At 37.2% G+C, this 15,024-nt stretch overlaps 2 protein-coding genes across 2 annotated transcripts; both read right to left on the reverse strand.

Moving 5' to 3' along the window:
- Positions 1-858: 858 nt before the first annotated feature.
- Positions 859-6,275, reverse strand: LOC117288146 (ankyrin repeat and SOCS box protein 1-like). The gene is made up of 3 exons (XM_033768855.1): positions 6,170-6,275; positions 4,052-5,087; positions 859-3,126 (listed from the first exon to the last, which is right to left on the reverse strand). Exons 2-3 carry the CDS (start codon positions 4,800-4,802, stop codon positions 2,996-2,998), a joined length of 882 nt encoding a protein of 293 aa, XP_033624746.1. The 5' UTR covers positions 4,803-5,087; positions 6,170-6,275; the 3' UTR covers positions 859-2,995.
- Positions 6,276-7,464: 1,189 nt separating this feature from the next.
- On the reverse strand, positions 7,465-11,188 carry LOC117288147 (V-type proton ATPase subunit F-like). The gene is made up of 4 exons (XM_033768857.1): positions 11,049-11,188; positions 8,923-9,004; positions 8,309-8,514; positions 7,465-7,778 (listed from the first exon to the last, which is right to left on the reverse strand). Exons 1-4 carry the CDS (start codon positions 11,094-11,096, stop codon positions 7,749-7,751), a joined length of 366 nt encoding a protein of 121 aa, XP_033624748.1. The 5' UTR covers positions 11,097-11,188; the 3' UTR covers positions 7,465-7,748.
- Positions 11,189-15,024: the final 3,836 nt, after the last annotated feature.

Below are 15,024 nucleotides of genomic sequence, written 5' to 3' on the forward strand. Positions count from 1 at the left end.
TTTCAACAAAAATGCAAGGCTTACCCCTTGGGATTTTATCTGATTTTAGGCAAATTTCAACAAAAATGCAAGGTTTACCCCTTGTGATTTTATATGATTTTATGCAAATTTCAACAAAAATGCAAGGCTAACTAACCCCTTGTGATTTTATCTGATTTTAGCAAAATTTCAACAAAAATGCAAGGCTTACCCCTTGTGAGTTTATCTGATTTTAGGCAGATTTCCACAAAAATGCAAGGCTTACCCCTTGTAATTTTATCTGATTTTAGGCAAATTTCAACAAAAATGCAAGGCTTACCCCTTGTGATTTTAGCTGAATTCAGCAAAATTTCAACAAAAATGCAAGGCTAATTTTACCCCTTGTGATTTTATCTGATTTTAGCCAAACTCCAACAAAGATGCAAGGCTTACCCCTTGTGATTTTATCTGATTTTAGCCAAACTCAAACAAAAATGCAAGGCTTACCCCTTGGGATTTCATCTGATTTTAGTCAAATTTCAACAAAAATGCAAGGCTTACCCCTTGTGATTTTATCTGATTTTAGGCAAATTTCAACAAAAATGCAAGGCTTACCCCTTGTGATTTTATCTGATTTTAGGCAAATTTCAACAAAAATGCAAGGCTTACCCCTTGTGATTTTATCTGATTTTAGGCAAATTTCAACAAAAATGCAAGGCTTACCCCTTGTGATTTTATCTGATTTTAGTCAAATTTCAACAAAAATGCAAGGCTTACCCCTTGTGATTTTGTCTGATTTAAGGCACATTTCAAGTAAAATGCAAGGCTTACCCCTTGTGATTTTATCTGATTTTAGCAAAATTTCAACAAAAATGCAAGGTTTACCCCATGTGAGTTTATTTATTAAGGCTTTATTATCCCTTGTGAATTTATCAGATTTTGGCAAAAATGTTGACAAAAATGCAAGGCTACCCCTTGTTACTTATCAGATTGTTGCCCAGTTATGACAAAAATGCTAGGGTTTACCCCTTGTGATCATATTTTAGCCTAGTTTTGACAAAAATCCTTACCCCTTGTAATTTTATCAGATTTTTTCAAAATTTCTGGGCTCAAATTTGGTAAATCATTTTCGTTGGATGTGGGCTCAAATCTGATACAATCACAAGGGGTTAAAAACATTTCTATAATTTTGTTCAAGAAGGTCTTAAAGTAACAAGGCCAAGTTGTGAAAACATCAAAACATTTCTTTAACAAAAATACTAAAGTCTAGTTTATTTTTTGAAATACAATAACTTTTCTTTATCAATAACAAAAAATAAATAATGTCATAAGTAAATAATGTCATAATATTGATCAATAAATATATGTCATAATTGATTTTTAAGATTTACGCAACTGCATCATTTGACCTTATTTGGCTTGTGGCTCGGACCTATGAAATTGAGTCCTTTTGATCAGGCCCATTGCCTTGATGCATGTCTGCCATCGACAAGGCAAGGGCACTGGGCACGCGTGAAGTATGCTCTGACTGGGATAAATAGACAAATTACAAATTAGAGAAATTAATATAGGGAATGATGGATATATTTAAACTCCAAAAAGAACATTTCATGAATGATAAGTAGGCCTGCATCAAATTGCATGCTGGTAATCAAACTAACCTACACACCAGTGACCATTAATTGGTACACGATAGCTTATACATGGCACTGCAGAAATACTTGCCAATATACACTGTAGTACAGGTGCAAATTCAAGCAAGTCAACTTCAATAGTATAAATCTCTTAATTTGTGCATTAAGTTGATGCATGGCCCCGACTGCTTATTAAATTAAAGCTACACTAAATAATGTGCGACTTGACTTGTGAGTTGCTCTGTGAGTTTAGACCACTTGACTTGTGGCATGGCATTGACTTGCGAACAAATTACTTGTGGCTTGACTTGTGACTGGCCAATATGACTAGTGATTTGACTTGTGACTGGCCAATATGACTAGTGATTTGATTTGTGACTGGCCAATATGACTAGTGATTTGACTTGTGACGCCAATATGACTAGTAATTCGACTTGTGACTGGCCAATATGACTTGTGACTTGCCAAATGAATAGTGATTTGACTTGTGACTGGCCAATATGACTAGTGATTTGACTTGTGATGCCAATATGACTAGTGATTCGACTTGTGACTGGCCAATATGACTTGTGACTTGCCAAATGAATAGTGATTTGACTTGTGACTGGCCAATATGACTAGTGATTTGACTTGTGACTGGCCAATATGACTAGTGATTTGACTTGTGACTGGCCAATATGACTAGTGATTTGACTTGGACTTGCAAATAATGACTTGCTGCCATTCCAAGTGATGATGATGTGCTATCCAACCATCTGCAAAGCCGTAACAGCCAATGGGAGACTTTTGGGAACACTCGGTGGCAGCAGACTTGCCAGTCGTGCTTTTTTGCGGTCATTACAAAAATTCGCAGTGAGTTAAGTTGTGCTCAACTCTCTTGCGAATATGGCATCAAAAACAGAGTTTTGACATCAAGTCACGTCACATTCGCATTGCATTAGCAGGAAGTATGAACCGGGCTTTAATCTGTTTAATAATGTCTATGTCTATATTATGAATTGCACACATCAGAAAATTAAGAATTACCTTAATAATTATTTGTGAAGTCAAATCATTGTGAAATCAGCGGTTACTTTGGTAGGATTCGAACCCACATCATTAGGTTCCAGCACTCTGGTTCAAGAAGGGTTAACAAGCTAACAAGGTTAGTTTGTATGTTTAGAAGATCATCCCGTCAAAGGGACTCGGCAAACTCCCACAAGGGGATATAAACACTTAGCTGGCAACACCTAATAATCTACAATTATGAATTGCACACATCAAGAAATTAAGATTCAGAACATAGACGTCAATACTTATTCTAGTCATTGGTGCAATAATTGTATAGCTTGATAGGATTCAAACTCGCAACCTTATGATTGCAAGTCGAGCGGTCTAACTACAGTGACCCATGTGGAGACACTTCATGATGCAGAATGTTGCAGATATTTTCTCAGAGTAGCAGGCAGCGGTAGTTCATTGAGTGAAGAGAGTCTTTTGACACCTAGGCTGCTACGGATCGCTGAACGACAGAGGGTCTCGAGGCTGCGAGGTGCTAGAAGAAAGATGAGGTAAGGGATTGTAAGTAAACAAATAAAGTATTACTGCGTTGAGATTGAGGGGAGGAAAACTGAAAGAAGTTTTCTCAGAATAATTCAATCTGATGTTTTGGATACTGGCAAATTTTACACTTGAAGTCGAGAACACTGTAACGTGAGGTTAGAGATTTTTATTTTTTTTTCCAATAACATGCAGACTCTATCTATTGGAAAATAAAGATCAACTTTTCCGTTCCTCTTAAAGCCATTATACACTTTCGGAACAGAAAGAAAAAAAAAAGTTCACAGATTTACAAATAACTTACAGGGTTTACAGAAGGTAATGGTGAAAGACTTCTCTTGAAATATTATTTCATGAAACGCTTTACTTTTTGAAAAAACATTAAAACAAACTCAATTCTCAATATAACGAGAATTACAGATATTTTATTTTAAACACACGCCATGACACAGCGAAACATGCGGAAACAAGGGTGGGTTTTCCCGTTATTTTCTCCCGACTCCGATGACCGATTGAGCCTAAATTTTCACAGGTTCATTGTTTTATATATAAGTTGTGATACACGAAGAGTGGGCCTTTGGACAACACTGTTTACCGAAAGTGTCCAATGGCTTAAATGATGAATATCAAGCCTTTTCTCTTTAGCTGCACCACGCATCTGGAACTCTCTACTACCTAATCTTAGATCTTGTCATTGTACCACAAAATTAAAATCTCTTCTCAAAACTTATAAATCTTATGTCACAGGTTTTCAAGGGCTAACTTGGTTGTGTCTGTTTTCTTTTGTTTGTTTTTGGTTTACTGCACCTTGAACACCCAGCAATGTGCGCATTACAAGTCTTTATTATTATCATTTAATAGTAGTGCTTTGTGAAATTAATAAACATGCCATTCCCTGACAAAGTCAAGATGTAACTTACTTTTCATGTAGGTGACGTAAGCATCAAGTTCACGGTTCTCCTCCGACCTCAGATTTTGATCAAAACATTTGGATTTCCATCTCCTGCTGTTGTTTGTCATCTTTCCTCCAAACTCAAACAACAACTTCACAAAATAAATATCACCCCAGTGAATAGCAGCATCTAACAGAGATGGGTTAGACTCCAAGTCCTTATCGGTGAGTCGGCAGTTTGGATCTGCTCCTCCGAACAGGAGCATACGAAAGCATTTCTGGTGACGGTAGGTGAAGCTCACTTGAAGAGGAGTGTTGTTTCCCCACTGTCCCTTTGTTAAGGAACAGTTAACGTCAGCTCCAGCTTGTAGCAGTAGCTCTAAGCACTCGTCAAGTCCCTGCATAGCAGCGATGTAAACTGGGGTGCTCAGACACTTTGGACTGCCATTCGGGTCTGCACTCTTGCTTAGCAGAGCCTCAACACACCTTGGGTGGTTGTTTTTGACGGCAACAAATAGCGGAGTTTGTCCTTTGATGTCGGGGATATTCACATCTGCTCCTAATGCGATGAGAAAAATGACACAGGCTTCCTCGCCTGATGTTGCAGCGAGACGGAGCGGTGAGCAACCAAGATGGTTTAATTGGTTGATGTTCTTTCGATTCTCAGGGATGGCAAGAATTGATTGGATATTGATGTAGTCGCCAATATATGCTGATTGATGTAAAGGCGAGTTGGAGACTGTGTCTCTACGTGGAGTTTGATGTCTTACCATCTTCATTTAAGGCTACATGGACGACTTGGTAAAAAACATGAAAGTGTTCTGTTGTAAATGTTTGTGTCACGAAACCTCGATACCACAGTCTAGTAAAAATATCAGTTATAAACTTACTTCTGGTATAATTCTAAAAGGTAAAGGTACTTGATGTTGTTCGTCACTTCACTCCACTGCCTACTTCTACTCTAGAAACCATTGACCCTCACGGGGGAGCCTTATAGTTTCTAGAAGTATCCACTGCCCTGCCACATTTTCAATAATTATAGTAAGGCGCTGAGTCAATTCAACCTGCCAAAATACAACACAAGAAACGGAAAATGGAATAAGTTTTGATAACGGTACACAACAAATAAATGATTGATTGATCGAGCTACAACAAGCCCATATATTTGTTTCTATTGATGTGTTAGCATAAACATTTTTATCTTCAAGTACGCGCTAATCCTCCAATCAGATTCGCAGAATGGAGTGGTGATAAAAACCTGTATTGCACGGCTAATATCACTACCTGCGTCTTGTGTGTTCTATGACACGCGCCAAGTTTGCTTGAAGATAAATATGTTATCACATGCGCGCTCTTGGAAATGGGGAAAATATAGCGCGTCTGCGTCCCATATCCACCGAGGCCGAAGGCCTCATTGGATATGGGACGCAGAAGCACTAAATATTTTTCCGTATTCCACTCGCGCTTGTGTGATGTGATAACTTATAATATCACATGTAAATTGAACTCAGCAGAGTAGTCAGGACTTGGTATTTAAGTAGTTGGCATCAGGGGCCTGATTTTTGGATAAGGCCCTTTGCTTAGGGCTTGAACTCTGAAGGGAGGGGGGACGAGCCCTGGGGATCTAGCCTACTCAGCTAGTACTAGAACTTTGAGGTTCGTTCCGCTCTGGAGTAGTATTTGCGATAAACCCTCCTCCCGGCGGCGAAGCCGTCGGGAGGAGGGTTACGTTTTCGCAACTACGGCAAGCTCGGCTTAAAATAGAACTTGGGGGGGGGGGGGGGGGGGGGGGTGGTGGGTGGATAATACTTCCCTAAAAATAAAATTACAAATGTTTTAAGTTCTTTACAACTCACAGACTTAATGATGACGGGTTTAAACCCTTTTAAAGTTATGGAAAAGTTATGTATCACCCCTCTAGCCAAATAGCAATAAATAGCTACGATTGTCTAGAGACGTAGAATGATTTCTTCAGTTCAGATTTTTGTTGAATCATGGAGGTAGAATTGTTGAATCATAATTCATATTCATCCATATATTTTAAAATAATAATCAAATTCAAATGAACCTTTCTTTCATGACTGTTATTCAACAAATAAGTACCACAAGTTACAACCATTTGCCTTCAAAATAATGTATGACTTACCCTTATGTAACATTTCTTCCAGAATGATCTGCGATAATGTTCCCGTTTTCTGAGATGTCAATATATGCTGTTCTGCTGTTTTTTGCCATCCCAGTGTCGTGAACAAGTAAACATAGTAGGGCGCCCTCTTCTGACAAAATTATTTGGCGAGCGGAGCGGTCGCATGAAGTGGGCGTGTCCACAGTTTTGTTTTTATAGAATAACTTCTTTTTACCAAAAGCACTTTCTTTAAAATTTTCAATTGGAGATAATTCGGGCCATTTTTGTTATCACTTTCTGGCAATCAAATCTAGGATGACGGTACCTAATAATTCTTGTTGCAGGTTTTTGCTGAGGTTTTGTAGTTTCCGACTGAATTTTGACAGGTGCTGCTGCTTCATAACATACAAAATTTAATATTCTCACAAAATGCATGGAAGATTAAAATTTTTTTGAACATGTCTGCTGAAAGTGATTTTATGTCGGTTAGGATTAGCATTTAGCATTATTGGCATGGTAATGTGGCAAATAACATTCCTTTGATCTTTCTCAGCTCCCAGTGACCATATTTACAGCCTAGGGCTGACGTGACGCTCCAATATCAACCTCTATCCTCGCAGGTAACTATTTTTCCCCTCGGAGGAGAGAAGCAATTGTAGTAAAGCTTCTTGCTTAATAATACAAAGTGTCGTGGCCAGGATTCGAACCCACACCCCAATGACTTAACCCAGAACTTAAACTTGATGCTCTTAACCACTCGACCATGACACTACACAAGCAGGGTGAAACAATGTGGCTCGTTTGCATTGTCCAACAAATTCTTCCACAACAAAAGACTACTTTGCTTTTAACAAAATCATGACCATAAAGCCTAATTCTGTTATCAATATTTTTTACCTTTAATACTTAATACATATTTCTAGTACCTTTACAATCACATAAACATAAAATATATACCACATTTAAAAAAATTCCAATTAATTTTGAAGAAGTTTCAAAACCTGAAACCTTACACATAGTTTACTGTCCCTTTTCATTTACCTGGAATGTCTCAAATCATCTACTCATCAAATGAACAAATGCAGAAAATTTATTTTAAATGTATGATTTAAATTAATGATTTTCACTCAAGTAGCACTTCAGGAGACAATAAATAAACCAAAAATATTGAAGACGTCTATCTTGTGATTCTATTTTTAAAGTATTTGGGTACTTTTTGTAACACAAAACACAAAGTCCACAGATTTACATTAAACTTACACCGTTTGAAGATAATGATAGTATAAAGCGTACCTTAAAATATTAGTTGCCGAGGTGCTGTTGTTTTTGAGAAATGAGTAAAACAATGTCATGAAAATACGTTTTTGCATGCGAAAATAATTTTCGTCTCATAATCTTTGAGATTCCAAATTCTTCATAAGCTTCCAATTGACTTAAAGATTTTCCAATAGAAGTGCACTTTGCAAAATGAAAGTGGCCTTGCCCTTCGAACATTTTCAAAGACAGATATTGAGTTGGTATTACTTTTTAGAATGATATTACTCCATTTGTTAAATTGTGTCAGTCTCCAGACCAAGAGTTATTGCAATCTAATGTTACTTCATCTGAAGTCCTCCGCACTGAACATTCCCTGCAAAGAGAGAAAGAAACAAACATACTAACTTAACTGATGTGGTCGCCTTCCCATGTGGTCATCTTATTTATTTAGCTCAGTCTCAAACCTCGTGATCTCATCATTTGGGATAGATTCTGCTGGGGTCAAAAACGAGGCAGAGGGGCCCTAAAAATACGTGTCATTTATACCACTCATCATTTTGGTTGGTAAGCGGGTTTGCAACATCTAGTTCCCCTCTGGTATGTTTGACAAAAATCGTTGCCATACTTAGCCTCAAAACTTAATCTATCGTCTACAGTAGTGTTATAAGACATTTCATTGGGGTGGGGGAGGGAGGGGGGAGGGAGGGGGGAAAGCAGGGGCAAAGACATAATTCGGGAAGGCACAGGGGCCTATTTAATGATCAAACCATTCAGTTTTGCATTTTTCTAATCACATTTGGGGGCCAAGAAAGTTGGGGGGGGGGGGGCAAAACAGGGGTACCAAAACTACCAGCGATTGCAGTTTGGGTGAAGGGGGTCTGAAGCTGCGGAACGTCTACCAACCTTAGCTCTTCTTAGTATGGAGTCTTTACTTGGATCATAGGGGCTGTCCTTCGAAGGGATTTCCAAAACAGCGGGAACCGGTTCCGTGTGAGCATCTAGAAGATGTCTTATAAGCTCTGCATAGTTCTGATTAATGAGAATAATCGCAATGTCTGATCGGGTGGAAAAACTCTTGAAGCTTTCTTCGATGTCATGGACGCTTGTATCTATTGGATGAACGAACAGGATTAAAAGCATTTAATTTTAAATAAACAAACAGCCGTGCAAGAAAAGGTCGTGCAACAACAACAATAACACTTTTGAATGTAAAAAGGCTATGAAAAGCCACCTCCCTCCATTGCTACAAGGGCTAATTGGCCCCAAATTATTATTAAAATAAAAAATATGAAAACTAATAATTTTACAAAAGACAAGACATTTTCATTGTTACTTATTTGAATTTAGTCAAATTATCTGATTCCAAGAGGAACTCTTTCTTTCCTTTTTTAATTTAAAAAAAAGTGAATATTTTTTATTTATTTTATGTTTTGCAGCACTAAAAAATGTAAATGTAAACAATACAATACAATTTTTCTAATCTAAAAGGAAAACTTAAAATAAATTAATTTGCCTACCTTTTTCAACAACCATAAAGTTAGGTTGTCTCTTGTTGTTCAATTCACCAATTCCTCCAAGTAAAAATCCTGTGCATGTATCCTGAGATCGGAAAACAAAAATTGTATATCAACCTTGCAGCACTGATGAAAAAAGGCTGTGTCTGACTCACACTTCCTTTAATTTGATAAACTACCATATATCTCTGATGTGATCTATGTGCACATCAGGGATGCCAGTGACTCTTTCCCTCAGAGCCTGAACAAAAATTGCCCCCCCCCCCCACCGCTCAGAAGCAAAAACATAACAGCGATTTTTTTAATATTAAACATAAAGGAAAAGCCAATTCTGAAAACTGGCATCCCTGGTACATTCTGTCAGGCCTTGAACTTTGAACTTTGCTCTTAAAGGGGTACTACAACTCTCATATGGTGAAGGGGTACTTCTATAAGGAAAATGTAAGTTTGTTTTGGAACCCTGCAATGGCAACACAGCAACTGTTGTGGGTTGTGGGTTTATTTCAAGGCCTGCTCTGTTAGACCAAGTAACTGGGGCACTGTGCACCCAGACAAACGTTTGTGTCTCCACTGTGTTTCGGTACTTTGCTATTCTGTTAGACCAAGTAACTGTGGGGCGCTGTGCACCTTTATAGCGCCCCAAACAAACTTTCGTGTCTCCACCGTGTTTGGGTGCTTTGCTATTCTGTTAGACCAAGTAACTGTGGGGCACTGTGCACCTTTATAGCGCCCCAGACAAATTTTCGTGTCTCCACCATGTTTCGGTGCTTTGCTATCTATGATATAAAATTTTCAACCATGTGCCAAAATGACCATTTACATTTAAATAAACAGTTGTTGATGTAGTTGCGATAACATAACCCTCTTTCCGACTGCCAAATTCGAATGTAATGGGCGAAATGGTCAAACATGTACAATTTCGACAGCTAGTCAACAGATTTGCTCCATTTTTACCCCTTTCGAAAATTATGGCACAAATTGTATGAACACGAACTTAATCCTCAATGTCTAATGAATAACACTCAAAACACCATTGAGAAAATATTTTGAAAAAAAAGGCAAAAACTTACCAGATCCCGGAGCACAGTCACAAATGTCCCAGGTTGATATGTCGCATCGCACGTGTTTTGACTTCTCAATATTATGCTTAACGCTTTATTTTTTTGGTCACCAAGTGCTGAACCGCGGGTACCAGCCTATTGGATTGAAGAACTGCTGAGCTGCGGCCGAGGTAGACTAAACCATTCTGTGAAAGAGGTGTTCATGCAAGCTATATGCGTGAACAGCGGGTATTGTAATCGGACAGCGCCCACGCACTGCCACACTGCCTTGTAACACCCCTTTACAAAATAGTTCAGTCTGACTCGGCCGCGTCTCGGCAGTTTGTCGATCTAGTAGCCTGTTGCCCGCGTGAATACTAGCGCTTGGTGACCAAAAATATAAAGCGTTATAAAAAGAGCATATTAAGAAGTCAAAAAACGTGCGATGAGGCAGAAAAACAACAGTGAGTACCGAGCAGAAAATTGCATTTTTTTAAGATGTTTTGTCATTTCACCCAACAATTGAGTGTGTGGGGAAAGTTTTGGTTGTGTAGGTCAAAGGAAACTTCAGTTATTGGTGGCTAACGGTCTTCTATCAACGCCGATTTTAAAAACATATAGCGTTAGCCAAAAATTAGACCCCTGTATAAGGCTCACGGGGGAGCCTTATAGTTTCTAGAAGTACTGTTCCCCCACATGTCAAATCACTGCGTGTTTATTTTATAAATATAGAGTGGATTTACTTTCCATATCATCATGGTGACACCACCTTTTTCACCACCTTTTCACTCAAGAAATCAAGAAAAAAATTAGATACTATATTTTATCACATCGAATGAAAAAGTGGTGGCGCCATACGGAAACTTTTCCCACCACAGTCCAGATGCACAGGTCACAACATTAACAGAGTCCAGCGGCCACCGGCTCAATCACCCCCGAGAATATCCACTCACCACCGGCAGCCCTCTCGCTCCATCCAACGCCCTGCCCCCGTAGTAGAGTGGTGAGACGGGTCGGATCGGAGTGAAAACAGAAGAACTGTCTAAACGCGATCATTTTCAATCAATTCAACAACACAATTGTTCTTACCTCGTCACCTATAACAGCAATGAGCTTTCCTTTACTGCTATGAGCCATTCTGATGAAATTATGCAGCTCTAAAATAAATTTATCAGGCAATTTGTAGAGAAAGTTTTCGGTCCTTTCTGACTCAATAGGCAGAAAGACTCTTTTCTGTATAGCATATCATGTGATTTGGTTGTGGACGAAAACAAAATATGGGGGTAAAGTTTAAATAGTTATACAGCTGATGTACTTCTTGGGTTATAATACGAACTTTATTCAAATTACAATTTACCCAATTGATATAAAGTACGCTATTTATTTGAGAAAAAAAAATAAGGATCATTTGTTTTTATTTCAAGGAAGATAGTTTACAAGTAAAGAACTCCCCCCCCGTAAAAAATGGACTTTTCTGATAAAATGTAACAATCTGGTACCCTACTTGGTTCAACACCAGGCTGAAGTGAGCACCATGTTTGGGCCCAACACCAAATCGGGCCCAGCACCGAAATTATCCTCAGCACCGAAATAATAAAATTCCGCAAACGACCGTCATTACAAGTCGAAACCATCAGGGATGCATTATCAACACAAAGACGGTTCTTGCTACATGTATAGGTGTACCAGGGGTTGTGTCACCTTTAAATTATGAAATTGCGAAATTTTTCTTCGGATATCTGTTTGATAAATCCCTGACAATATCCTCTGGGCGGAAAAATAATCTCAGATTACTTATTAGCTCAGCCCAACTAATTAAAGATTGACTCTAATTAGAAGCGTTTATAGCCAAACAAAGTACTAAGTGCGGGTGACGAACATAACTTTGACGAAATTTGTGTTACCTTTAAAGTATGAAATTTTAATATTTTCTTTCATAGATATGTTTGTTATAACCCTGACCATATCTCCTTGGCGGAAAAATAATCTCAGATTACTAATTAGCTCAGCCCAACTAATTAAACATTGTCTCAAATTAGCGCGTTATAGCCAAATTAGGTACAAAGTGCGGGTAACATACCTAACTTTGACGAAATGTGTGTCACCTTTAATTTATGATATTTTAAGTTTTTTCTTTCATAGATATGTTTTCTACATCCCTGACCATATCTCTTAGTCGGAAAAATAATCTCAGATCACTAATTAGCTCAGCCCAACTAATTAAACATTGTCTCAAATTAGCATGTGTATAGCCACTTAATGTACGTACAACGTGCGGGTAACATACCTAACTTTGACGAAGTTTGTGTCACCTTTAATTTATGAAATTTTATTATTTTCTTTCATACATATCTTTAATACATCCCTGACCACATCTCCTAGGCGGAAAAATAATCTCAGATCACTAATTAGCTCAGCCCAACTAATTAAACATTGTCTCAAATTAGCGCGTGTATATAGCCTATAATGTACAAAGTTCGGGTACATACCTAACTTTGACGAAATTTGTGTCACCTTTAATTTATGAAATTTTAATATTTTCTTTTATACATATCTTTAATACATCCCTGACCACATCTCCTAGGCGGAAAAATAATCTCAGATCACTAATTAGCTCAGCCCAACTAATTAAAGATTGTCTTAAATTAGCGCTTGTATAAAGCCACATAGTGTATACAAAGTGCGTGTATAGACATACCTAACTTTGACGAAATTTGTGTCACCTTTAATTTATGAAATTTTAATATTTTTTTTCATAGATGTGTTTGTTACATCCCTGACCATATCTCCTAGGCGGAAAAATAATCTCAGATCACTAATCAGCTCAGCCCAACTAATTAAACATTGTCTCAAATTAGCGTGTGTATAATAGCCACATAGTGTATACAAAGTGCGTGTATAGACATACCTAACTTTAACGAAATTTGTGTCACCTTTAATTTATGAAATTTTGATATTTTCTTTCATAGATATGTTTGTTATATCCCTGACCATATCTCCTGGGCGGAAAAATAATCTCAGATCACTAATTAGCTCAGCCCAACTAATTAAACATTGTCTCAAATTAGCGCGTGTATAAAGCCTATAATGTACAAAGTTCGGGTACATACCTAACTTTGACGAAATTTGTGTCACCTTTAATTTATGAAATTTTAATATTTTCTTTTATACATATCTATAATACATCCCTGACCACATCTCCTAGGCGGAAAAATAATCTCAGATCACTAATTAGCTCAGCCCAACTAATTAAAGATTGTCTCAAATTAGCGCTTGTATAAAGCCACATAGTGTATACAAAGTGCGTGTATAGACATACCTAACTTTGACGAAATTTGTGTCACCTTTAATTTATGAAATTTTAATATTTTCTTTCATAGATATGTTTGTTACATCCCTGACCACATCTCCTCGGCGGAAAAATAATTTCATATTACTAATTAGCTCAGCCCAACTAATTAAAGATTGTCTCAAATTAGCGCTTGTATATAGCCACATGGTGTATACAGAGTGCGTGTATAATAGACATACCTAACTTTAACGAAATTTGTGTCACTTTTAATTTATGAAATTTTGATATTTTCTTTCATAGATATGTTTGTTACATCCCTGACCATATCTCCTAGGCGGAAAAATAATCTCAGATTACTAATTAGCTCAGCCCAACTAATTAAAGATTGTCTCAAATTAGCGCTTGTATATAGCCACATGGTGTATACAAAGTGCGTGTATAGACATACCTAACTTTAACGAAATTTGTGTCACCTTTAATTTATGAAATTTTGATATTTTCTTTCATAGATATGTTTGTTACATCCCTGACCATATCTCCTAGGCGGAAAAATAATCTCAGATCACTAATTAGCTCAGCCCAACTAATTAAACATTGTCTCAAATTAGCGCGTGTATATAGCCTATAATGTACAAAGTGCGTGTATAAACATACCTAACTTTAACGAAATTTGTGTCACCTTTAATTTATGAAATTTTGATATTTCTTTCATAGATATGTTTGTTACATCCCTGACAACATCTCCTAGGCGGAAAAATAATCTCAGATCACTAATTAGCTCAGCCCAACTAATTAAAGATTGTCTCAAATAAGCGCATGTATAGCCTATAATGTACAAAGTGCGTGTATAAACATACCTAACTTTAACGAAATTTGTGTCACTTTTAATTTATGAAATTTTGATATTTTCTTTCATAGATATGTTTGTTACATCCCTGACCACGTCTCCTAGGCGGAAAAATAATCTCAGATCACTAATTAGCTCAGCCCAACTAATTAAACATTGTCTCAAATTAGCGCGTGTATAATAGCCACATAGTGTATACAAAGTGCGTGTATAGACATACCTAACTTTAACGAAATTTGTGTCACCTTTAATTTATGAAATTTTAATATTTTCTTTCATAGATATGTTTGTTACATCCCTGACCATATCTCCTAGGCGGAAAAATAATTTCAGATTACTAATTAGCTCAGCCCAACTAATTAAAGATTGTCTCAAATTAGCGCGTGTATATAGCCTATAATGTACAAAGTGCGTGTATAAACATACCTAACTTTAACGAAATTTGTGTCACTTTTAATTTATGAAATTTTGATATTTTCTTTCATAGATATGTTTGTTACATCCCTGACAACATCTCCTAGGCGGAAAAATAATCTCAGATCACTAACTAGCTCAGCCCAACTAATTAAACATTGTCTCAAATTAGCGCTTGTATAAAGCCACATGGTGTATACAGAGTGCGTGTATATAGACATACCTAACTTTAACGAAATTTGTGTCACTTTTAATTTATGAAATTTTGATATTTTCTTTCATAGATATGTTTGTTACATCCTGACAACATCTCCTAGGCGGAAAAATAATCTCAGATCACTAACTAGCTCAGCCCAACTAATTAAACATTGTCTCAAATTAGCGCTTGTATAAAGCCACATGGTGTATACAGAGTGCGTGTATATAGACATACCTAACTTTGACGAAATTTGTGTCACCTTTAATGATATTTTAAGTTTTTTCTTTCATAGATATGTTTTCTACATCCCTAC

This window comes from Asterias rubens, chromosome 3 (genome assembly GCF_902459465.1).
Source record: "Asterias rubens chromosome 3, eAstRub1.3, whole genome shotgun sequence".
NCBI lineage: Eukaryota > Metazoa > Echinodermata > Asteroidea > Forcipulatida > Asteriidae > Asterias > Asterias rubens.